Genomic DNA, 25,651 nt, shown 5'->3' on the forward strand with positions numbered 1-25,651 from the left:
GGACACCCATGGAGACACCCAAGGACAACCCTGGGGACACCCCGGGTCATGGGGACACCCATGGAGACACCCAAGGACAACCCTGGGGACACCCCGGGTCATGGGGACACCCATGGAGACACCCAAGGACAACGCTGGGGACACTCTGGGTCATGGGGACACCCATAGAGACACCCAAGGACAACCCTGGGGACACCCTGGGTCATGGGGACACCCATAGAGACACCCAAGGACAACGCTGGGGACACTCTGGGTCATGGGGACACCCATGGAGACACCCAAGGACAACCCTGGGACACCCCGGGTCATAGGGACACCCATGGAGACACCCAAGGACAACGCTGGGGACACTCTGGGTCATGGGGACACCCATGGAGACACCCAAGGACAACCCTGGGGACACCCCGGGTCATGGGGACACCCATGGAGACACCCAAGGACAACCCTGAGGACACCCTGGGCCATAGGGACACCCATGGAGACACCCAAGGACAACCCTGGGGACACTCCGGGTCATGGGGACACCCATGGAGACACCCAAGGACAACCCTGGGGACACCCCGGGTCATGGGGACACCCATGGAGACACCCAAGGACAACCCTGGGGACACCCCAGGTCATGGGGACACCCATGGAGACACCCAAGGACAACCCTGGGGACACCCCAGGTCATGGGGACACCCATGGAGACACCCAAGGACAACCCTGGGGACACCCCATGTCATGGGGACACCCATGGAGACACCCAAGGACAACTCTGGGGACACTCCGGGTCATGGGGACACCCATGAGGACACCCAAGGACAACTCTGGGGACACCGCGGGTCCTTCCCCTCCTTCTGTGTCCTCCACCCCCTCTCCGTCCTTCCCCTCCTCCCGTGTCCTCCACACCTTCTCCATTCTTCCACCTCCTCCATGTCCTCCACCCCGTCTCCATCCTTGCTGTCCTCCCGTCTCCTCCCGTCTCCTCTCCATCCTTCCCCCTCCTCCCGTCTCCTCCACCCCCTCTCTATCCTTCCATCTCCTCCATGTCCTCCTGTGTCCTCCACACCTTCTCCATCCTTCCGTCTCCTCCATGTCCTCCACCCCCTCTCCATCCTTTGTCCTCCCGTCTCCTCCCGTCTCCTCTCCATCCTTTGTCCTCCCGTCTCCTCCCGTCTCCTCTCCATCCTCCCGTCTCCTCCCGTCTACTCTCCATCCTTCCATCTCCTCCCGTCTCCTCCCGTCTCCTCTCCATCCTTCCATCTCCTCCTGTCTCCTCCACCCCGTCCGTCTCCATCCTCTCCATCCTTCCGTCTCCTCCCGTCTCCTCCACCCCGTCTGTCTCCATCCTTTCTGTCCTCCCGTCTCCTCCCGTCTCCTCTCCATCCTTCCATCTCCTCCCATCTCCTCTCCATCATTCCATCTCCTCCCATCTCCTCTCCATCCTTCCGTCTCCTCCCATCTCCTCCACCCCGTCCGTCTCCATCCTTTCTGTCCTTCCGTCTCCTCCCGTCTCCTCTCCATCCTTCCCGTCCTCCTCCCATCTCCTCCACCCCCTCTCCATCCTTCCCATCCTTCTGTGTCCTCCACACCCTCTCCGTCCTTCCATCTCCTCCTCCACGTCCTCCCATGTCCTCCACCCCATCTCCATCCTTCCATCTCCTCCCGTCTCTCCTCCACCCCGTCCGTCTCCATCCTTCCGTCTCCTCCCGTCTCCTCCACCCCATCTCCATCCTTTCTGTCCTCCCGTCTCCTCCCGTCTCCTCTCCATCCTTCCATCTCCTCCCGTCTCCTCTCCATCCTCCCGTCTCCTCCCGTCTCCTCTCCATCCTTCCGTCTCCTCCCGTCTCCTCCACCCCGTCCCCGTCCTTTCTGTCCTCCCGTCTCCTCCCGTCTCCTCTCCATCCTTCCATCTCCTCCCGTCTCCTCTCCATCCTCCCATCTCCTCCCGTCTCCTCTCCATCCTTCTGTCTCCTCCCATCTCCTCTCCATCCTTCCATCTCCTCCCGTCTCCTCTCCATCCTTCCATCTCCTCCCGTCTCCTCTCCATCCTCCCATCTCCTCCCGTCTCCTCTCCATCCTTCTGTCTCCTCCCGTCTCCTCTCCATCCTTCCATCTCCTCCCGTCTCCTCTCCATCCTCCCATCTCCTCCCGTCTCCTCTCCATCCTTCCATCTCCTCCCGTCTCCTCTCCATCCTTCCATCTCCTCCCGTCTCCTCTCCATCCTCCCATCTCCTCCCGTCTCCTCTCCATCCTTCTGTCTCCTCCCGTCTCCTCTCCATCCTTCCATCTCCTCCCGTCTCCTCTCCATCCTTCCATCTCCTCCCGTCTCCTCTCCATCCTTCCGTCTCCTCCCGTCTCCTCTCCATCCTTCCGTCTCCTCCCGTCTCCTCTCCATCCTTCCGTCTCCTCCCATCTCCTCTCCATCCTTCTGTCTCCTCCCATCTCCTCTCCATCCTTCCATCCCTTCCCGTCTCCTCTCCATCCTCCCGTCTCCTCCCGTCTCCTCTCCATCCTCCCGTCTCCTCCCATCTCCTCTCCATCCTTCCATCTCCTCCCGTCTCCTCTCCATCCTTCCATCTCCTCCCGTCTCCTCTCCATCCTTCCATCTCCTCCCGTCTCCTCTCCATCCTCCCGTCTCCTCCCGTCTCCTCTCCATCCTTCTGTCTCCTCCCGTCTCCTCTCCATCCTTCCGTCTCCTCCCATCTCCTCTCCATCCTTCCGTCTCCTCCCGTCTCCTCTCCATCCTTCCGTCTCCTCCCATCTCCTCTCCATCCTTCCATCTCCTCCCGTCTCCTCTCCATCCTTCCATCTCCTCCCGTCTCCTCTCCATCCTTCCATCTCCTCTCCGTCCTCCCGTCTCCTCCCATCTCCTCTCCATCCTTCCATCTCCTCCCATCTCCTCTCCATCCTCCCGTCTCCTCTCCATCCTTCCATCTCCTCCCATCTCCTCTCCATCCTTCCATCTCCTCCCATCTCCTCTCCATCCTCCCGTCTCCTCCCGTCTCCTCTCCATCCTTCCATCTCCTCCCGTCTCCTCTCCATCCTTCCATCTCCTCCCGTCTCCTCTCCATCCTTCCATCTCCTCCCGTCTCCTCTCCATCCTTCCATCTCCTCCCGTCTCCTCTCCATCCTTCCATCTCCTCCTGTCTCCTCTCCATCCTCCCGTCTCCTCCCGTCTCCTCTCCATCCTTCCGTCTCCTCCCGTCTCCTCTCCATCCTTCCATCTCCTCCCGTCTCCTCTCCATCATTCCGTCTCCTCCCGTCTCCTCTCCATCCTTCCATCCCTTCCTGTCTCCTCTCCATCCTTCCATCTCCTCCCGTCTCCTCTCCATCCTTCCATCTCCTCCCGTCTCCTCTCCATCCTTCCGTCTCCTCCCGTCTCCTCTCCATCCTCCCGTCTCCTCCCATCTCCTCTCCATCCTCCCGTCTCCTCCCGTCTCCTCTCCATCCTCCCGTCTCCTCCCGTCTCCTCCACCCCGTCGGTCTCCGTCGCCGTCGCGGGCCGTTCCCAGCGTCCCCGTGTCCCGTCTCTGCCGGCGGGGCCGGGCTCCTCCCTCACCTGCCGATGATGCTCTTGATCTGGGAGTCCTTCTCGGCCTGCTGCTGCCGCAGGCGCTTCTCGCTCTGCTCCAGGCGGTGTTGGTACTGGAGGAGGATGCGACTCGTCTGCTCCTCCTGCGACACCAAACGCCGCTCGTACTCTTCCAGTTTACGGTTGGACATGTGAAGCCGCTCCTTCAACGAATGGATCTCCTCCTCGTACTCCTTCACCTGCCACAGTCCACACTGCAGGAGCCTGGTGGCATCTCCCCACCTTCACCACCACCACCACCGCATTCGCCCAACGGTGACATAGAGGGACCTACGTCCCATCAACACGGATGCAACGACACTTTGGGAGTCCACCACGGCGATGCTCCAACATATGGGACTCAACCGTGGTGATGTGTGGACACCTGGGGCCATCCGGGTCATCTCCTGGGACCTGGATCCCAGGATTGGGGCCCATCACGGGTCATCTCTTGGAGTCTGGACAACCGGGTCCATCTGGGTCATCTCCTGGGACCTGGACACTTGGGTTCCTGGGACCTGGGTCCATCAGGATCATCTCCTGGGCCTGGAACACTTGGGTTCCTGGGACCTGGGTCCATCTGGGTCATCTCCTGGGACCTGGACACTTGGGTTCCTGGGACATGGGGCCACCAGGATCATCTCCTGGACCTGGACACTTGGGTTCCTGGGACCTGGGTCCACCAGGATCATCTCCTGGGACATGGACACTTGGGTTCCTGGGACCTGGGTCCACCAGGATCATCTCCTGGGACATGGACACTTGGGTTCCTGGGACCTGGGTCCACCAGGATCATCTCCTGGGACATGGACACTTGGGTTCCTGGGACCTGGGTCCACCAGGATCATCTCCTGGGACCTGGAACACTTGGGTCTCAGGGCCACCAGGGTCATGTCTTGGATCCTGGACACTTGGATCCACCAGTATCATCTCCTGGGACATGGACACTTGGGTTCCTGGGACCTGGGGCCACCAGGATCATCTCCTGGGACATGGACACTTGGGTTCCTGGGACCTGGGGCCACCAGGATCATCTCCTGGGACACGGACACTTGGGTTCCTGGGACATGGGTCCACCAGGATCATCTCCTGGGACACGGACACTTGGGTTCCTGGGACCTGGGTCCACCAGGATCACCTCCTGGGACCTGGAACACTTGAGTCTCAGGGCCACCAGGGTCATGTCTTGGATCCTGGAGACTTGGATCCACCAGGATCATCTCCTGGGACACGGACACTTGGGTTCCTGGGATCTGGGGCCATCAGGATCATCTCCTGGGACATGGACACTTGGGTTCTTTGGACCTGGGTCCACCAGGATCATCTCCTGGGACATGGACACTTGGGTTCCTGGGACCTGGGTCCACCAGGATCATCTCCTGGGACATGGACACTTGGGTTCCTGGGATCTGGGGCCACCAGGATCATCTCCATGGACATGGACACTTGGGTTCCTGGGACATGGGGCCATCAGGATCATCTCCTGGGACATGGACACTTGGGTTCTTTGGACCTGGGTCCACCAGGATCATCTCCTGGGCCTGGAACACTTGGGTCTCAGGGCCACCAGGGTCATGTCTTGGATCCTGGAGACTTGGATCCACCAGGATCATCTCCTGGGACATGGACACTTGGGTTCCTGGGACCTGGGTCCACCAGGATCATCTCCTGGGACCTGGAACACTTGGTCTCAGGGCCACCAGGGTCATGTCTTGGATCCTGGAGACTTGGATCCATCAGAGTCATCTCCTGGGACATGGACACTTGGGTTCCTGGGACCTGGGTCCACCAGGATCATCTCCTGGGCCTGGAACACTTGGTTCCTGGAGCCATCAGGGTCATGTCTTGGATCCTGGACACTTGGATCCACCAGGATCATCTCCTGGGACATGGACACTTGGGTTCCTGGGACATGGGGCCATCAGGATCATCTCCTGGGACATGGACACTTGGGTTCTTTGGACCTGGGTCCACCAGGATCACCTCATGGGACCTGGAACACTTGGGTCTCAGGGCCACCAGGGTCATGTCTTGGATCCTGGACACTTGGATCCACCAGGATCATCTCCTGGGACCTGGAACACTTGGGTCTCAGGGCCACCAGGGTCATGTCTTGGATCCTGGAGACTTGGATCCACCAGGATCATCTCCTGGGCCTGGACACTTGGGTTCCTGGGACCTGGGTCCACCAGGATCACCTCCTGGGACATGGACACTTGGGTTCCTGGGACCTGGGTCCACCAGGATCATCTCCTGGGCCTGGAACACTTGGTTCCCGGAGCCATCAGGGTCATGTCTTGGATCCTGGAGACTTGGATCCACCAGGATCATCTCCTGGGAGATGGACACTTGGGTTCCTGGGACCTGGGTCCACCAGGATCATCTCCTGGGACCTGGAACACTTGGGTCTCAGGGCCACCAGGGTCATGTCTTGGATCCTGGAGACTTGGATCCATCAGAGTCATCTCCTGGGACATGGACATTTGGGTTCCTGGGACATGGGGCCATCAGGATCATCTCCTGGGGCCTGGAACACTTGGTTCCTGGAGCCATCAGGGTCATGTCTTGGATCCTGGAGACTTGGATCCACCAGGATCATCTCCTGGGACATGGACACTTGGGTTCCTGGGACATGGGTCCACCAGGATCATCTCCTGGGACCTGGACACTTGGGTTCCTGGGACCTGGGTCCACCAGGATCATCTCCTGGGACATGGACACTTGGGTTCCTGGGACCTGGGTCCACCAGGATCATCTCCTGGGACCTGGACACTTGGGTTCCTGGGACCTGGGTCCACCAGGATCATCTCCTGGGACATGGACACTTGGGTTCCTGGGACCTGGGTCCACCAGGATCATCTCCTGGGACATGGAACACTTGGGTTCCTGGGACATGGGTCCACCAGGATCATCTCCTGGGACCTGGACACTTGGGTTCCTGGGACCTGGGTCCACCAGGATCATCTCCTGGGACATGGACACTTGGGTTCCTGGGACCTGGGTCCACCAGGATCATCTCCTGGGACCTGGACACTTGGGTTCCTGGGACCTGGGTCCACCAGGATCATCTCCTGGGACATGGACACTTGGTTCCCGGAGCCACCAGGGTCATGTCTTGGATCCTGGACACTTGGATCCACCAGGATCATCTCCTGGGACATGGACACTTGGGTTCCTGGGACCTGGGTCCACCAGGATCATCTCCTGGGACCTGGAACACTTGGGTCTCAGGGCCACCAGGGTCATGTCTTGGATCCTGGAGACTTGGATCCATCAGAGTCATCTCCTGGGACATGGACACTTGGGTTCCTGGGACCTGGGTCCACCAGGATCATCTCCTGGGCCTGGAACACTTGGGTTCCTGGGACCTGGGGCCATCAGGATCATCTCCTCGGACATGGACACTTGGGTCTCAGGGCCACCAGGGTCATGTCTTGGATCCTGGAGACTTGGATCCACCAGGATCATCTCCTGGGACCTGGACACTTGGGTTCCTGGATCCACCAGGATCATCTCCTGGGACATGGACACTTGGGTTCCTGGGACATGGGTCCAACAGGATCATCTCCTGGGACCTGGACATTTGGGTTCCTGGGACCTGGGTCCACCAGGATCATCTCCTGGGACCTGGAACACTTGGGTCTCAGGGCCACCAGGGTCATGTCTTGGATCCTGGAGACCTGGAACCATCAGGATCACCTCGTGGGACGTGGACCCCTGTGTCCCCGGGAGCCCTTTCCCACCGGCGGTGGCCCCGCGGGTCCATCGGTGGTCCCTACCCGGTCCAGCCGGCTCTCGTCCATGGACTTGGAGTACTCCTTCAACTTGTACTCCTCCCGCTCGATGTGGGAGCTCTCGATGTCGGCCGAGAGGTGGGGCATGTTGGACACCCACGCCACCGTCCGCTCCGCCGCCGGCATCACCGGGTTCAGCGTCGACGGCGTCTGCGACGCCTGGAGGACACGGAGGAGCTCACCGAGATGCTCCTGGGTCCTCTCGAGATGCTCTTGGGTCCTCTCGCTTGTCCCACCCCTTCTGTGTCCACTCTTCTCCTCAGCGAACCCACCCATCTCCACGTCCTCACCACGTTCCTCCCGCTCATCCCCCGTGTTCCCCCGTGTGTGGCCTCTCCGTGTCTCCATGTTCTCCGTCTCCACCACGTCCTTCATCCCATGTCCCCATCGTGTCCCCGATATGTCCTTCATCCCTCCCGGGGCTCCATTTGCCCCATCCCCACCACATCTTCTCCATCTCCATCGCGTTCTCCATCCTCTCAGCTTTCAACTCAACCGTCTCCTCCATCTCCACCACCTTCTCCATCTCTCCCAGGTCCCTCCAGTCCTATGTCCTCCGCCCCTTCCACCTTCTCCATCCCTACGTCCTCCATCCCTCCCAAGTTCTCCATCCCTCCACCCTCCACCCCTACGTTCTCCATCTGTCCCACCTTCTCCATCCCTACGTTCCCCATCCCTCTGTCCTCCATCCCTCCCACCTCCTCCATCCTTCCCTCCTCCCTCTTTCCCACCTTCTCCCTCTTTCCCACCTCCTCCACCCTTCCCTCCTCCCTCTTTCCCACCTTCTCCATCCCTACGTCCTCCATCCCTCCCAAGTTCTCAATCCCTCCACCCTCCACCCCTACGTTCTCCATCCGTCCCACCTTCTCCATCCCTACGTTCCCCATCCCTCTGTCCTCCATCCCTCCCACCTCCTCCATCCCTCCCTCCTCCCTCTTTCCCACCTCCTCCACCCTTCCCTCCTCCCTCTTTCCCACCTCCTCCATCCCTCCATCCTCTTTCCCACCTTCTCCATCCCTCCACCCTCCACCCCTACGTTCTCCATCTGTCCCACCTTCTCCATCCTTCCGTCCTCCCTCTTTCCCACCTTCTCCCTCTTTCCCACCTCCTCCATCGTTCCCTCCCTCCCTCTTTCCCACCTCCTCCATCCCTCCCTCCTCCCTCTTTCCCACCTTCTCCATCCCTACGTCCTCCATCCCTCCCAAGTTCTCAATCCCTCCACCCTCCACCCCTACGTTCTCCATCCGTCCCACCTTCTCCATCCCTACGTTCCCCACCCCTCCTTCCTCCCTCTTTCCCACCTCCTCCATCCCTCCCTCCTCCCTCTTTCCCACCTTCTCCATCCCTACATCCTCCACCCCTACGTTCTCCATCCGTCCCACCTTCTCCATCCCTACGTTCCCCATCCCTCCATCCTCCATCCCTCCCACCTTCTCCATCCCTCCCTCCTCCCTCTTTCCCACCTCCTCCATCCCTACGTCCTCCATCCCTCCCAAGTTCTCCATCCCTCCACCCTCCACCCCTACGTTCTCCATCCGTCCCACCTTCTCCATCCCTACGTTCCCCATCCCTCCCTCCTCCCTCTTTCCCACCTTCTCCATCCCTCCCACCTCCTCCATCCCTCCCTCCTCCCTCTTTCCCACCTCCTCCATCCCTCCCTCCTCCCTCTTTCCCACCTCCTCCACCCCTACGTCCTCCATCCCTCCCAAGTTCTCCATCCCTCCACCCTCCACCCCTACGTTCTCCATCCGTCCCACCTTCTCCATCCCTACGTTCCCCATCCCTCTGTCCTCCATCCCTCCCTCCTCCCTCTTTCCCACCTCCTCCACCCTTCCCTCCTCCCTCTTTCCCACCTCCTCCATCCCTCCCTCCTCCCTCTTTCCCACCTTCTCCATCCTTCCCTCCTCCCTCTTTCCCACCTCCTCCATCCCTACGTCCTCCATCCCTCCCAAGTTCTCCATCCCTCCACCCTCCACCCCTACGTTCTCCATCCGTCCCACCTTCTCCATCCCTACGTTCCCCATCCCTCTGTCCTCCATCCCTCCCACCTCCTCCACCCTTCCCTCTCCCTCTTTCCCACCTCCTCCACCCTTCCCTCCTCCCTCTTTCCCACCTTCCCCATCCCTACGTCCTCCATCCCTCCCAAGTTCTCAATCCCTCCACCCTCCATCCCTACGTTCTCCATCCCTCTGTCCTCCATCCTTCCCTCCTCCCTCTTTCCCACCTCCTCCATCCCTCCCTCCTCTTTCCCACCTCCTCCATCCCTCCCTCCTCTTTCCCACCTTCTCCATCCTCCCTCTTTCCCACCTCCTCCATCCCTCCCTCCTCCCTCTTTCCCACCTTCTTCATCCCTACGTCCTCCATCCCTCCCAAGTTCTCCATCCCTCCACCCTCCACCCCTACGTTCTCCATCCGTCCCACCTTCTCCATCCCTACGTTCCCCATCCCTCTGTCCTCCATCCCTTCCTCCATCCTCTTTCCCACCTCCTCCACCCTTCCCTCCTCCCAAGTCCTCCTCCTCCTCCGTCGCCTCCGGGACCTGTTTGGTGACGGGCGCTTTCATTCCGGCCACGGACGCCTCCTTGGCCAACGACGGCTGCCGGGATCGCGGAGGTCCGTAGGTGGGTTCGGGAGACGCCAACAGATTCCCACTGGCCGGACGCGGTTTGCTGGGTACCCCGAGAGCCGCTGCGCTTCCGCCTTTGCCGGCGCGGCCGCCGCGAGGAGTCGGTGGCGGAGGAGCTCCGATGGTGATCTGAGGAGGAGCCAAAGTATCCTGAAGGGATAATTGCCTCCTTCCGAAGTCCCCTCCGGGCCGGGCGAACTCATCGCTGTAGCTGTGGCTGTGGGTGATGTGTTTTGCCGGAGGCGCCGTCAACTCTTCGCTTTTGCTGTAACCGTGAAGCGGAGGAGCGAACGGAACCTCTCCGACCCCTCCGGAAGATCCTCCTTCGGGACCTCGAAGGGGTCCGTCGGCCGCCAGGTGGAAAAGAGGGTTCTGGAAGGATAAAGGGACTCGAAGTTGAGGTCCCCCCGGATCGGGGACGCCGAGGCGAGGAGGAGCCAAACTGGAGGCGCTGCCTTGCGAGAGGCGACCGGGACGAAGCCCTCCTCCGGCGCCTCCCGGGGGAGGACCTCCGGCCGCCAGGAGCTCGGCCGGCAAGCTGGGAACGCTGTCCACGCGGCCGTCTTGGAGGTCCAACATGGAGACGCTCTTGCCAACGCCGAGGGCTCCGCGGCCGCCCTCGGGCTCCGTCAGGTCGGAGCTGCTGGTGCAGTAGGCGGGGGACGAGCGGGCCAAGGGCGGGCGGCTCAGCACCAGCACCTCCTGAGGACCCTTCTCCTGCGGTGGCGACGGCAGCCGGGGAACCTCCATGGAGCTGCGGAGAGGCCCAGGCCCGTCGCCAACTTCATCCTATCCATCCCCATCGCCATCACCATCTCCATCCCATCCATCTCCATCCCCATCGCCAACTCCATCTCCATCCTATCCATCCCCATCCCATCTCCATCTCCATCTTCATCCTATCCATTCCATCCCCATCGCCAACTTCATCCCATCCATCCCCATCCCCATCTCCATCCCCATCTCCATCCCCATCTCCATCCCCATCCCCATCTCCATCCCCATCCCCATCTCCATCTCCATCTCCATCCCCATCTCCATCTCCATCTCCATCTCCATCTCCATCCCCATCTCCATCTCCATCCCCATCCCCATCCCCATCCCCATCTCCATCTCCATCTCTATCCCCATCTCCATCTCCATCTCCATCCCCATCTCCATCCCCATCCCCATCCCCATCTCCATCTCCATCCCCATCCCCATCTCCATCTCCATCTCCATCTCTATCCCCATCCCCATCTCCATCTCCATCCCCATCTCCATCCCCATCTCCATCCCCATCCCCATCCCCATCCCCATCCCCATCTCCATCTCCATCCCCATCTCCATCCCCATCTCCATCCCCATCCCCATCCCCATCTCCATCCCCATCTCCATCTCCATCTCCATCTCTATCCCCATCTCCATCTCCATCTCCATCCCCATCCCCATCTCCATCTCCATCTCCATCCCCATCTCCATCTCCATCCCCATCTCCATCCCCATCTCCATCTCCATCTCCATCCCCATCCCCATCCCCATCCCCATCTCCATCCCCATCCCCATCCCCATCTCCATCCCCATCCCATCCCCATCCCCATCTCCATCCCCATCTCCATCTCCATCTCCATCTCCATCTCCATCTCCATCCCCATCTCCATCTCCATCCCCATCCCCATCTCCATCCCCATCTCCATCCCATCCATCCCCATCCCCATCTCCATCTCCTCTCCATCCTCACCCCCATCTCCATCCCCATCCCCATCTCCATCGTCATCCAACCCATCTCCATCTTTATCCCTCCCATCTCCATCTCCTCTCCATCCCCATCTCCATCTCCATCCCCATCTCCATCCCCACCTCCATCCCCATCCCCATCTCCATCCCCATCCCCATCCCCATCCCCATCTCCATCTCCATCCCCATCTCCATCCCCATCCCCATCCCCATCTCCATCCCCATCCCCATCCCCATCTCCATCTCCTCTCCATCCCCATCTCCATCTCCATCCCCATCTCCATCCCCACCTCCATCCCCATCCCCATCCCCATCCCCATCCCCATCTCCATCCCCATCCCCATCCCCATCCCCATCTCCATCCCCATCCCCATCCCCATCTCCATCCCCATCCCCATCCCCATCTCCATCTCCATCCCCATCTCCATCCCCATCTCCATCCCCATCCCCATCTCCATCTCCATCTCCATCCCCATCTCCATCCCCATCCCCATCTCCATCTCCATCTCCATCCCCATCTCCATCTCCATCCCCATCTCCATCCCCATCTCCATCTCCATCTCCATCCCCATCCCCATCCCCATCTCCATCTCCATCCCCATCTCCATCCCCATCCCCATCCCCATCTCCATCCCCATCCCCATCCCCATCTCCATCTCCATCCCCATCCCCATCTCCATCCCCATCTCCATCCCCATCCCCATCCCCATCTCCATCCCCATCCCCATCTCCATCCCCATCCCCATCCCCATCTCCATCTCCATCCCCATCCCCATCTCCATCTCCATCCCCATCTCCATCTCCATCCCCATCCCCATCTCCATCCCCATCCCCATCTCCATCCCCATCTCCATCCCCATCCCCATCCCCATCTCCATCCCCATCCCATCCATCTCCATCTCCATCCCCATCTCCATCCCCATCTCCATCCCCATCTCCTTCCCCATCTCCACCCGTGTCCCCACCCACCTGTTGAGGCCGCGCACCATGTAGGACTGGAGGTCCACAGAGCTGTGGGGACAGAGACCGAGTGACGATGGGTCCCATGGTGGGAGAGGACAACCCGGGGCGGACATAGGATGAGGAGGAACCACGAGGACGAGGAGGAACCATAAGGACGAGGAGGAGCCATAAGGATGAGGAGGAACCATAAGGACGAGGAGGAACCATAAGGATGAGGAGGAACCATAAGGACGAGGAGGAACCATAAGGATGAGGAGAAACCATAAGGATGAGGAGGAACCATAAGGATGAGGAGGAACCATAAGGATGTGGAGGAACCATAAGGATGTGGAGGAACCATAAGGATGAAGAGGAACCATAAGGACGAGGAGGAACCATAAGGATGAGGAGGAACCATAAGGATGAGGAGGAACCATAAGGATGAAGAGGAACCATGAAGATGAGGAGGAACCATAAGGATGAGGAGGAACCATAAGGACGAGGAGGAACCATAAGGACGAGGAGGAACCATAAGGATGAGGAGGAACCATAATGATGAGGAGGAACCATAAGGATGAGGAGGAACCATAAGGACGAGGAGGAACCATAAGGACGAGGAGGAACCATAAGGACGAAGAGGAACCATAATGATGAGGAGGAACCATAAGGACGAGGAGGAACCATAAGGATGAGGAGGAACCATGGAGATATGGAGGAACCATAAGGACGAGGAGGAACCATAAGGACGAGGAGGAACCATAAGGATGAGGAGGAACCATAAGGACGAGGAGGAACCATAAGGATGAGGAGGAACCATAAGGACGAGGAGGAACCATAAGGATGAAGAGGAACCATGAAGATGAGGAGGAACCATAAGGATGAGGAGGAACCATAAGGATGAAGAGGAACCATAAGGATGAGGAGGAACCATAAGGACGAGGAGGAACCATAAGGACGAGGAGGAACCATAAGGATGAGGAGGAACCATAAGGATGAGGAGGAACCATGAGGATGAGGAGGAACCATAAGGACGAGGAGGAACCATAAGGACGAGGAGGAACCATAAGGACGAGGAGGAACCATAAGGATGAGGAGGAACCATAAGGATGAGGAGGAACCATGAGGACGAGGAGGAACCATAAGGATGAGGAGAAACCATAAGGACGAGGAGGAACCATAAGGACGAGGAGGAACCATAAGGACGAGGAGGAACCATAAGGATGAGGAGGAACCACAAGGACGAGGAGGAACCATAAGGACGAGGAGGAACCATAAGGATGAGGAGGAACCACAAGGATGAGGAGGAACCATGGAGATATGGAGGAACCATAAGGATGAGGAGGAACCATAAGGATGAGGAGGAACCATGGAGATATGGAGGAACCATAAGGACGAGGAGGAACCATAAGGATGTGGAGGAACCATAAGGATGAGGAGGAACCACGAGGATGAGGAGGAACCATAAGGATGAGGAGGAACCACGAGGATGAGGAGGAACCATAAGGACGAGGAGGAACCATAAGGATGAAGAGGAACCATAAGGATGAGGAGGAACCATAAGGATGAGGAGGAACCATAAGGATGAGGAGGAACCATAAGGACGAGGAGGAACCATAAGGATGAGGAGGAACCATAAGGATGAGGAGGAACCATAAGGATGAGGAGGAACCATAAGGATGAGGAGGAACCATAAGGACGAGGAGGAACCATAAGGACGAGGAGGAACCATAAGGATGAGGAGGAACCATAAGGATGAGGAGGAACCATAAGGACGAGGAGGAACCATGAAGATGAGGAGGAACCATAAGGATGAGGAGGAACCATAAGGATGAGGAGGAACCATAAGGATGAGGAGGAACCATAAGGATGAGGAGGAACCATAAGGATGAGGAGGAACCATGAGGACGAGGAGGAACCATAAGGATGAGGAGGAACCATAAGGATGAGGAGGAACCATAAGGACGAGGAGGAACCATGAGGACGAGGAGGAACCATAAGGATGAGGAGGAACCATAAGGATGAGGAGGAACCATAAGGACGAGGAGGAACCATGGAGATGTGGAGGAACCATGAGGACGAGGAGGAACCATAAGGATGAGGAGGAACCATAAGGATGAAGAGGAACCATAAGGACGAGGAGGAACCATAAGGATGAAGAGGAACCATAAGGATGAGGAGGAACCATGAGGATGAGGAGGAACCATGGAGATGTGGAGGAACCATAAGGATGTGGAGGAACCATAAGGATGAGGAGGAACCATAAGGATGAGAAGGAACCATAAGGATGAGGAGGAACCATAAGGATGAGGAGGAACCATAAGGATGAGGAGGAACCATAAGGATGAGGAGGAACCATAAGGACGAGGAGGAACCATGGAGATGTGGAGGAACCATAAGGATGAAGAGGAACCATAAGGACGAGGAGGAACCATAAGGATGAGGAGGAACCATAAGGATGAGGAGGAACCATAAGGATGAGGAGGAACCATAAGGATGAGGAGGAACCATAAGGACGAGGAGGAACCATAAGGACGAGGAGGAACCATAAGGACGAGGAGGAACCATAAGGACGAAGAGGAACCATAAGGACGAGGAGGAACCATAAGGACGAGGAGGAACCATAAGGATGAGGAGGAACCATAAGGACGAAGAGGAACCATAAGGATGAGGAGGAACCATAATGATGAGGAGGAACCATAAGGACGAGGAGGAACCATAAGGATGAGGAGGAACCATGGAGATATGGAGGAACCATAAGGACGAGGAGGAACCATGGAGATGAGGAGGAACCATAAGGATGAGGAGGAACCATGAGGATGAGGAGGAACCATAAGGATGAGGAGGAACCATGAGGACGAGGAGGAACCATGAGGACGAGGAGGAACCATGAGGACGAGGAGGAACCATAAGGATGTGGAGGAACCATAAGGACGAGGAGGAACCATAAGGACGAGGAGGAACCATAAGGATGAGGAGGAACCATAAGGACGAGGGGGAACCATAAGGACGAGGGGGAACCATAAGGATGAGGAGGAACCATAAGGACGAGGAGGAACTATAAGGATGAGGAGGAACCATGGAGATATGGAGGAACCATAAGGATGAGGAGGAACCATAAGGATGAGGAGGAACCATGAGGATGAAGAGGAACCATAAGGACGAGAAGGAACCATAAGGATGTGGAGGAACCATAAGGATGAGGAGGAACCACGAGGATGAGGAGGAACCATAAGGATGTGGAGGAACCATAAGGATGAGGAGGAACCATGGAGATATGGAGGAACCATAAGGATGAGGAGGAACCATGGAGATGTTGAGGAACCATAAGGATGAGGAGGAACCATGAGGACGAGGAGGTGGCCACCTGTTGAGGTCGCGGACGAGGTAGGGCTGGAGGTCGGCGGAGGGCCCGCGCAGGACCAAGCCCTTCGGGGGCAGCCGCTCGCCCTGACTCGGCTGCCGCTGCAGGTGGGGGTTGCGCAGCGCTACGCTGATGTCCGTCAGGAGCCGCGGCAGAGGACCGAGCTTCAGCAGAGCCTCCTGCGGGTGGGACAACCCCTGTGGGTACCCACCAGAGCTCCAGGAACTGCCCGGGGCGGGGGGACACGAGGGGAGGGGACCTCCTCTGGTGGGATATGGGTGGATGGGACCTCAATGATCTCCTGTGGTGGTCAGGGATAGGTGGGACACCAACAGCCTCTTGTGGTGGGACAGGGGTGGATGGGACCTGAGCAACCTCCTCTGGTGGGATATGGATGGATGGGACCTCAATGATCTTCTATGGTGAGATATGGATGGAGGGGACCTCAGGGACCTCCTCTGGTGGGATATGGGTGGATGGGACCTCAATGATCTCCTGGGGTGGTCAGGGATAGGTGGGACCTCAACGATCTTCTATGGTGAGATATGGGTAGATGGGACCTCAGGGACCTCCTCTGGTGGGAGAGGGATGGAGGGGACCTCAGGGACCTCCTCTGGTGGGACGTGGGTGGATGGGACCTCAATGATCTCCCGTGGTGGTCAGGGATAGGTGGGACCCCAATGGCCTCTTGTGGTGGGACGTGGGTGGATGGGACCTGAGGAACCTCCTCTGGTGGGACAGGGATGGAGGGGACCTCAGGGACCTCCTCTGGTGGGATATGGGTGGATGGGACCTCAATGATCTCCTGGGGTGGTCAGGGATAGGTGGGACCTCAACGATCTTCTATGGTGAGATATGGGTAGATGGGACCTCAGGGACCTCCTCTGGTGGGACAGGGATGGATGGGACCTCAGGGACCTCCTCTGGTGGGAGAGGGATGGAGGGGACCTCAGGGACCTCCTCTGGTGGGACGTGGGTGGATGGGACCTCAATGATCTCCCGTGGTGGTCAGGGATAGGTGGGACCCCAATGGCCTCTTGTGGTGGGACAGGGGTGGATGGGACCTCAGGGACCTCCTCTGGTGGGATATGGGTGGATGGGACCTCAATGATCTCCTGGGGTGGTCAGGGATAGGTGGGACCTCAACGATCTTCTATGGTGAGATATGGGGAGATGGGACCTCAGGGACCTCCTCTGGTGGAACAGGGATGGAGAGGACCTCAACGATCTCCCGTGGTGGTCAGGGATAGGTGGGACACCAACAGCCTCTTGTGGTGGGACACAGGTGGATGGGACCTGAGGAACCTCCTCTGGTGGGACAGGGATGGAGGGGACCTCAGGGATCTCCTGTGGTGGTCAGGGATAGGTGGGACCTCAATAATCTTCTATGGTGAGATATGGGTAGATGGGACCTCGAGGACATCCTCTGGTGGGACAGGGATGGAGGGGACCTCAATGATCTTCTATGGTGAGATATGGGTGGATGGGACCTCAGGGACCTCCTGTGGTGGGAGAGGGATGAAGGGGACCTCAGGGACCTCCCCTGGTGGGACATGGGCAGATGGAACCTCAATGATCTTCTATGGTGAGATATGAGTAGATGGGACCTCGGGGACCTTCTCTGGTGGGACACGGCTGGATGGGACCTGAGGAACCTCCCCTGGTGGGACACGGCTGGATGGGCCCTGAGGAACCTCCCCTGGTGGGACATGGCTGGATGGGCCCTGAGGAACCTCCCCTGGTGGGACACGGCTGGATGGGCCCTGAGGAACCTCCCCTGGTGGGACATGGCTGGATGGGCCCTGAGGAACCTCCCCTGGTGGGACACGGCTGGATGGGACCTCAGGGACCTCCCCTGGTGGGACACGGCTGGATGGGACCTGAGGAACCTCCCCTGGTGGGACACGGCTGGATGGGACCTCAGGGACCTCCCCTGGTGGGACACGGCTGGATGGGCCCTGAGGAACCTCCCCTGGTGGGACACGGCTGGATGGGACCTGAGGAACCTCCCCTGGTGGGACACGGCTGGATGGGACCTGAGGGACCTCCCCTGGTGGGACATGGCTGGATGGGACCTGAGGGACCTCCCCTGGTGGGACACGGCTGGATGGGACCTGAGGAACCTCCCCTGGTGGGACATGGCTGGATGGGACCTGAGGAACCTCCCCTGGTGGGACATGGCTGGATGGGACCTGAGGAACCTCCCCTGGTGGGACATGGCTGGATGGGACCTGAGGAACCTCCCCTGGTGGGACATGGCTGGATGGGATCTGAGGGACCTCCCCTGGTGGGACATGGCTGGATGGGACCTGAGGAACCTCCCCTGGTGGGACACGGCTGGATGGGCCCTGAGGAACCTCCCCTGGTGGGACACGGCTGGATGGGCCCTGAGGGACCTCCCCTGGTGGGACATGGCTGGATGGGACCTGAGGAACCTCCCCTGGTGGGACACGGCTGGATGGGACCTCAGGGACCTCCCCTGGTGGGACATGGCTGGATGGGACCTGAGGAACCTCCCCTGGTGGGACATGGCTGGATGGGACCTGAGGGACCTCCCCTGGTGGGACATGGCTGGATGGGACCTCAGGGACCTCCCCTGGTGGGACACGGCTGGATGGGACCTCAGGGACCTCCCCTGGTGGGACGTGGCTGGATGGGACCTCAATGATCTTCTATGGTGAGATATGAGTAGATGGGACCTCAGGGACCTTCTCTGGTGGGACACGGCTGGATGGGCCCTGAGGAACCTCCCCTGGTGGGACATGGCTGGATGGGCCCTGAGGGACCTCCCCTGGTGGGACATGGCTGGATGGGACCTGAGGAACCTCCCCTGGTGGGACATGGCTGGATGGGACCTCAGGGACCTCCCCTGGTGGGACACGGCTGGATGGGCCCTGAGGAACCTTCTCTGATGGGACACAGCTGGATGGGCCCTGAGGGACCTCCCCTGGTGGGACATGGCTGGATGGTCCCTGAGGAACCTCCCCTGGTGGGACACGGCTGGATGGGACCTCCACGCTCTCCCGTGGTGGCCATCAATAGGTGGGACTCCAAGGGCCTCTTCTGATGGGCCGCGGCCCTCTGGTGGTCCCCCAGGAGAAGACCCGTGTGGCGGTGGGGACCTGTGGTGGCCGAGGTACCTTGCTGAGTTGGGACATGACCTCCCAGAGGAGAGCGTGGAGGGTGGAGAGCTCGCGGCCCAGATCGATGTAGCCCTCAAAGCTGGTGCTGTTGGTCAAGGTGTCCAAGTTGGAGATCTCGTAGAGGAACTGCTGCATGCTGGTCCACTCCAGCTCCAGGAACTCGTTCATGAAGGCCATGTACTCCTCTTTGCTGCCAAACCTGTGGGTGGCAGCTCAGAGAGGTCCTCTCCGGTCCCCTCCCACCGGATGTGGTCGGTCCCGGTGGTCCCCTCCCCCCATCGGCCTCGTCTGGTATCTTTGGAACCTGCTGCTCCTCAAGCTTCCAGGTGGTCCTTCATAAAGCCACATCTGGGCTTCAGCCAGGGCTGCTGTCCTCTCGTTCTCCGTCCATCCATCCCTCCATCCATCCATCTTCTCATCCATCCATCCATCCATCCATCCATCCATCTTCTCATCCATCCATCCATCCATCCATCTTCTCCCCATCTTCTCATCCCTCAATGCATCCATCCATCCATCCATCCATCTTCTCATCCATCTTCTCATCCATCCATCAATGCATGCATCAATCCATCCCTCCATCTTCTCATCCATCTTCTAATCCATCCCTCCATCCACCCATCTTCTCCCGATCCATCCATCCATCCATCCATCAATCCATCCACCCACCTTCTCCCCATCAATGTATCCACTCTTCTTCTCCCCATCTTCCCATCCATCCACCCATCTTCTCACCCATCTCCTTCCCACCCACCCATCTCTCCATCTTCTCCTCATCCATCCATCTTCCCATCCATCCATCCCTCCATCCACCCATCTTCTCCCCATCAATGTATCCACCCTTCTTCTCCCCATCTTCTCATCCATCAATGCATCCATCCACCCATCTTCCCATCCATCTTCTCGTCCATCCATCCATCCACCCATCTTCTCTCCATCCATCCATCTTCTCATCCATCTCCTTCCCATCAACCCATCTCTCCATCTTCTCCTCATCCATCCACCTTTCCATCCATCCATCCATCCATCCATCTTCTCATCCATCCATCCATCTTCTCCCCATCAATGTATCCATCCTTCTTCTCCCCATCCATCCATCCATCCATCCATCAATGCATCCATCCATCCATCTTCCCATCCATCTTCTCTCCACCCATCCATCCATCCATCCATCTTCTCATCCATCTTCTCATCCATCTTCTCATCCATCCATCCATCCTCCCATCTTCTCATCCATCTCCTTCCCATCAACCCATCTCTCCATCTTCTCCTCATCCATCCACCTTTCCATCCATTCATCCATCCATCCATCTTCTCCCCATCAATGTATCCACCCTTCTTCTCCCCATCTTCTCATCCCTCAATGCATCCATCCATCCATCTTCCCATCCATCTTCTCTCCACCCATCCCTCCATCCATCTTCTCATCCATCTTCTCATCCATCTTCTTATCCATCTTCTCCTCATCCATCCTCCCATCCTCCCATCCATCCATCCATCCATCCATCTTCCCATCCATCTTCTCTCCATCCATCCATCCATCCATCCATCTTCTCATCCATCTCCTTCCCATCAACCCGTCTCTCCATCTTCTCCTCATCCATCCATCTTCCCATCCATCCGTCCATCCATTCATCTTTTCAACCATCTTCTCATCCATCTTCTTATCCATCCATCCATCCATCCATTCATCTTCTCCCCATCAATGTATCCACCCCTCTTCTCCCCATCTTCTCATCCATCAATGCATCCATCCATCCATCTTCTCATCCATCTTCTCCTCATCCATCCATCTTCCCATCCATCCATCCCTCCATCCGTCCATCCATTCATCTTCTCAACCATCTTCTCATCCATCCATCCCTCCATCCATCTTCCCATCCATCTTCTCATCCATCTTCTCATCCATCTTCTCATCCATCCCTCCATCCATCCATCTTCCCACCCATCTTCTCATCCATCTCCTTCCCATCAACCCATCTCTCCATCTTCTCCTCATCCATCCACCTTTCCATCCATCCATCCATCCATCCATCTTCTCCCCATCAATGTATCCACCCTTCTTCTCCCCATCTTCTCATCCATCAATGCATCTATCCATCCATCTTCCCATCCATCTTCTCTCCACCCATCCCTCCATCCATCTTCTCATCCATCTTCTCATCCATCTTCTTATCCATCTTCTCCTCATCCATCCTCCCATCCTCCCATCCATCCATCCATCCATCCTCCCATCCATCCATCTTCCCATCCATCTTCTCTCCATCCATCCATCCACCCATCTTCTCATCCATCTCCTTCCCATCAACCCATCTCTCCATCTTCTCCTCATCCATCCATCTTCTCATCCATCCCTCCATCCATTCATCTTCTCATCCATCTTCTCATCCATCCATCCATCCATCCATCCACCCATCTTCTGCCCATCAATGTATCCACCCTTCTTCTCCCCATCTTCTCATCCATCCATCCATCCATCCACCCATTTTCTCTCCATCCATCCTCCCATCTTCTCATCCATCTCCTTCCCATCAACCCATCTCTCCACATTCTCCTCATCCATCCATCTTCTCATCCATCTTCTCATCCATCCATCCATCCATCCATCTTCTCCCCATCTTCTCATCCATCAATGCATCCCTCCATCCATCCACCCATCTTCTCATCCATCTCCTTCCCATCAACCCATCTCTCCATCTTCTCCTCATCCATCCATCTTCTCATCCATCCCTCCATCCCTCCATCCCTCCATCCATCCATCCATCTTCTCCCCATCAATGTATCCACCCTTCTTCTCCCCATCTTCTCATCCATCAATGCATCCATCCATCTTCTCTCCACCCATCCATTCATCTTCTCATCCATCTTCTCCTCATCCATCCCTCCATCCACCCATCTTCTCATCCATCTCCTTCCCACCCATCTTCTCATCCATCTTCTCCTCATCCATCCCTCCATCCATCTTCTCACCCATCTTCCCATCCATTCCCATCCATCTTCTCCTCCTCCCTCCACCTCCTCCCCCCTCTCCTCCCCCACCCCTCCCCTCCCCCTTCTCCCGCCCTTCTCCTCCGCCCCCGGTTCCTCTCACTTGGTGAAGTTGGCCAAGTTCTGGATGACCTTTGCGATGAGGGTGAGGGTTCGCGCCGTCTGCTCGTCCGGGTACTCCTGCATCAGCCCAAACAGACTCGGAGACATCACCGCCGGACACAGGAACCTCAGGAAGAGCGAAGCGCTGATCAAGCGGTCGGCGATGTCCTCCCGACCCCTCTCGGCGCAACGCAGACGCCACGAAGCGAAGACTTCCTTCAGCTCTCGAGGGAAGACGCTGCGTGAAGACCACGGAGAAGGTCCATGAGTTGTTGGGATGGGGCTCGGATGAAGGCGGTGGGTTGTCCTCAAGGTCTTGAGGGACTCACCAGTGGGAGTTGACCACCTTACAGAGGGCGAGTTCGCAGCACATGCGGAGGTTGGCTTGGTGGTCGGCCAAGGTGGAGGCCGAGCACTTCATGGGGTCCACCTCGCAGTTCTCCTCCGACTCGTACAGCGCTCGGATGAACTCACCTGATGGAAAAGGGGAGAGTTCAGGAGGGACCATCCCACCGGCTCGGGAGGAAGGACCATCCAACCACCTCATGGCCGTGAGAAGGGACCACCCAACCACCTCCTGACCACAACAAAGGAGATATGGCCACGAGAAGGGACCACCCAACCACCTCATGACCACAACAAAGGAGATATGGCCATGAGAAGGGACCATCCAACCAACCCATGACCACAACAAAGGAGATATGGCCACGAGAAGGGACCACCCAACCAACCCATGGCTGTGAGAAGGGACCATCCAACCAACTCATGGCCATGAGAAGGGACCATCCAACCACCTCCTGACCACAACAAAGGAGATATGGCCATGAGAAGGGACCACCCAACCACCTCCTGACCACAACAAAGGAGATACGGCCATGAGAAGGGACCACCCAACCACCCCATGACCACAACAAAGGAGATATGGCCATGAGAAGGGACCATCCAACCACCCCATGACCACAACAAAGGAGATATGGCCATGAGAAGGGACCATCCAACCACCTCATGACCACAACAAAGGAGATACGGCCATGAGAAGGGACCACCCAACCACCTCATGACCACAACAAAGGAGATATGGCCATGAGAAGGGACCACCCAACCACCTCCTGACCACAACAAAGGAGATACGGCCATGAGAAGGGACCACCCAACCACCCCATGACCACAACAAAGGAGATATGGCCATGAGAAGGGACCATCCAACCACCTCCTGACCACAACAAAGGAGATATGGCCATGAGAAGGGACCATCCAACCACCCCATGACCACAACAAAGGAGATATGGCCACGAGAAGGGACCATCCAACCACCTCATGACCACAACAAAGGAGATATGGCCATGAGAAGGGACCATCCAACCACCTCCTGACCACAACAAAGGAGATATGGCCATGAGAAGGGACCATCCAACCACCTCCTGACCACAACAAAGGAGATATGGCCATGAGAAGGGACCATCCAACCACCCCATGACCACAACAAAGGAGATATGGCCACGAGAAGGGACCATCCAACCACCTCATGACCACAACAAAGGAGATATGGCCATGAGAAGGGACCATCCAACCACCTCCTGACCACAACAAAGGAGATATGGCCATGAGAAGGGACCACCCAACCACCTCATGACCACAACAAAGGAGATACGGCCATGAGAAGGGACCATCCAACCACCTCATGACCACAACAAAGGAGATATGGCCATGAGAAGGGACCACCCAACCAACCCATGGCCATGAGAAGGGACCATCCAACCACCTCCTGACCACAACAAAGGAGATATGGCCATGAGAAGGGACCATCCAACCACCCCATGACCACAACAAAGGAGATATGGCCACGAGAAGGGACCATCCAACCACCTCATGACCACAACAAAGGAGATATGGCCATGAGAAGGGACCATCCAACCACCTCCTGACCACAACAAAGGAGATATGGCCATGAGAAGGGACCACCCAACCACCTCATGACCACAACAAAGGAGATACGGCCATGAGAAGGGACCATCCAACCACCTCATGACCACAACAAAGGAGATATGGCCATGAGAAGGGACCACCCAACCAACCCATGGCCATGAGAAGGGACCATCCAACCACCTCATGACCACAACAAAGGAGATATGGCCACGAGAAGGGACCATCCAACCACCTCATGACCACAACAAAGGAGATATGGCCATGAGAAGGAACCACCCAACCACCCCATGACCACAACAAAGGGGACACAGACATGAGAAGGACCACCCAACCACCTCCTGGCCCTGAGAAGGCACCACCCAACCATCCCCTGGCCACGCCCATGAGGACCCAGCTACGAGGAGGGCCCAGGAACCCCTCAGCTGTCCCTTTAGGAGGACACGGCCATGCGTGGAGGCCACCCACTGTCCCCCCAGCATTCTTGGGGACCCCCGGCCGTGACGAGGACCTCCCGGTGGCCGCTGGCGCTCACCGATGGCGTCCTTGAGGTATTTCTGGCCGATGAGCTTCAGGTACTCCTCTATGGCTTTCGTGGCGAGGGTGTTTTCCCGGAAGATCAGGTGCTCCCGATCCATGAAACGATCCACCTCCGTCATGGCCATGTCCGACAGGAAGTCCTGCCCACGGCCGTCAGGGCGTCCCGGAGCCCCCCCAGGCCGCCGCAGCCCCCCCTCCGTCCATCCTCGGGTCTTCATCTTCCACCCGTCCGTCCGTCCGTCCATCCTCCACCCATTCTCCATCTGTTCTCTTGCCCTTCTCCATCCTTCCTCCTTCTCTCCATCCGTCCATCCATCCATCCATCCATCCATCCACCCTCCGTGGGGCTCTCCTTCACCCCTCCGATCCTCCACCCAATCCTCTCGCCAACCTTCCAGGTGTCCTCTCTTTGGCTTCGACCCGACTCCCACCCGTCTGTCCATCCTGCTCCAGCCATCATCCGTCTATCATCCATCCATCCATCCATCCATCCATCCATCCTCCTTCCTTCCTTCCTTCCTTCTCCACCCATCACTCCATCATTCCTCCATCATCCATCCATCCGTCCATCTTTCTTCTACCCATCCATCCATCCTCCTTTCCTCCATCCATCCAACTTCCTTCCATCCATCCTCCTTTCCTCCATCCATCCCTCCATCCCTCCATTCATCCATCCCTCCTCCATCCATCCATCCATTAGCCATCATCTTTCCAACCATCCCTCATCCATCCATCCCTCATCCATCCACCTTCCTGCAATCCATTCTTTCTTCCATCATCTATCCATCCATCCTCAATCCCTCCCTCCATCCATCCCTCATCCATCCATCCATCTTCCTTCCATTCATGCTCCTTTCCTCCTTCCATCCATCCATCCATCCTTTCTTTAACCATTCTCTTTCCATCCATCCCTCCTCTATCCATTCCTCATCCATCCATCCATCCATCTTCCTTCAATCC

General features: G+C 57.7%; 1 protein-coding gene across 14 annotated transcripts in view; it reads right to left on the bottom strand.

Moving 5' to 3' along the window:
• SYNGAP1 (synaptic Ras GTPase activating protein 1) overlaps positions 1-25,651 on the bottom strand; it is a 67,477-nt gene that overhangs the window by 14,580 nt on the left and 27,246 nt on the right. For 10 of the 14 annotated variants that reach the window (XR_008447446.1, XR_008447447.1, XM_054051996.1 and 7 more), the window contains 9 exons: positions 24,687-24,831; positions 22,558-22,702; positions 22,230-22,466; positions 19,136-19,337; positions 15,999-16,174; positions 12,662-12,703; positions 9,890-10,730; positions 7,336-7,509; positions 3,545-3,756 (listed from right to left, as the gene is read on the bottom strand). Coding sequence is in view for 12 of the 14 variants with exons in the window: in XM_054051996.1 (XP_053907971.1) it covers positions 3,545-3,756; positions 7,336-7,509; positions 9,890-10,730; positions 12,662-12,703; positions 15,999-16,174; positions 19,136-19,337; positions 22,230-22,466; positions 22,558-22,702; positions 24,687-24,831 (2,174 nt within the window). In the remaining 2 variants the exon portion in view is untranslated. The remainder of the gene's footprint in view (positions 1-3,544; positions 3,757-7,335; positions 7,510-9,889; positions 10,731-12,661; positions 12,704-15,998; positions 16,175-19,135; positions 19,338-22,229; positions 22,467-22,557; positions 22,703-24,686; positions 24,832-25,651) is intronic. The other 4 variants (XM_054051997.1, XM_054052007.1, XM_054052000.1 and 1 more) reach the window with 1 other exon arrangement.

The sequence above is a fragment of the Cuculus canorus genome, chromosome 31 (genome assembly GCF_017976375.1).
Source record: "Cuculus canorus isolate bCucCan1 chromosome 31, bCucCan1.pri, whole genome shotgun sequence".
Classification (NCBI taxonomy): Eukaryota; Metazoa; Chordata; class Aves; order Cuculiformes; family Cuculidae; genus Cuculus; species Cuculus canorus.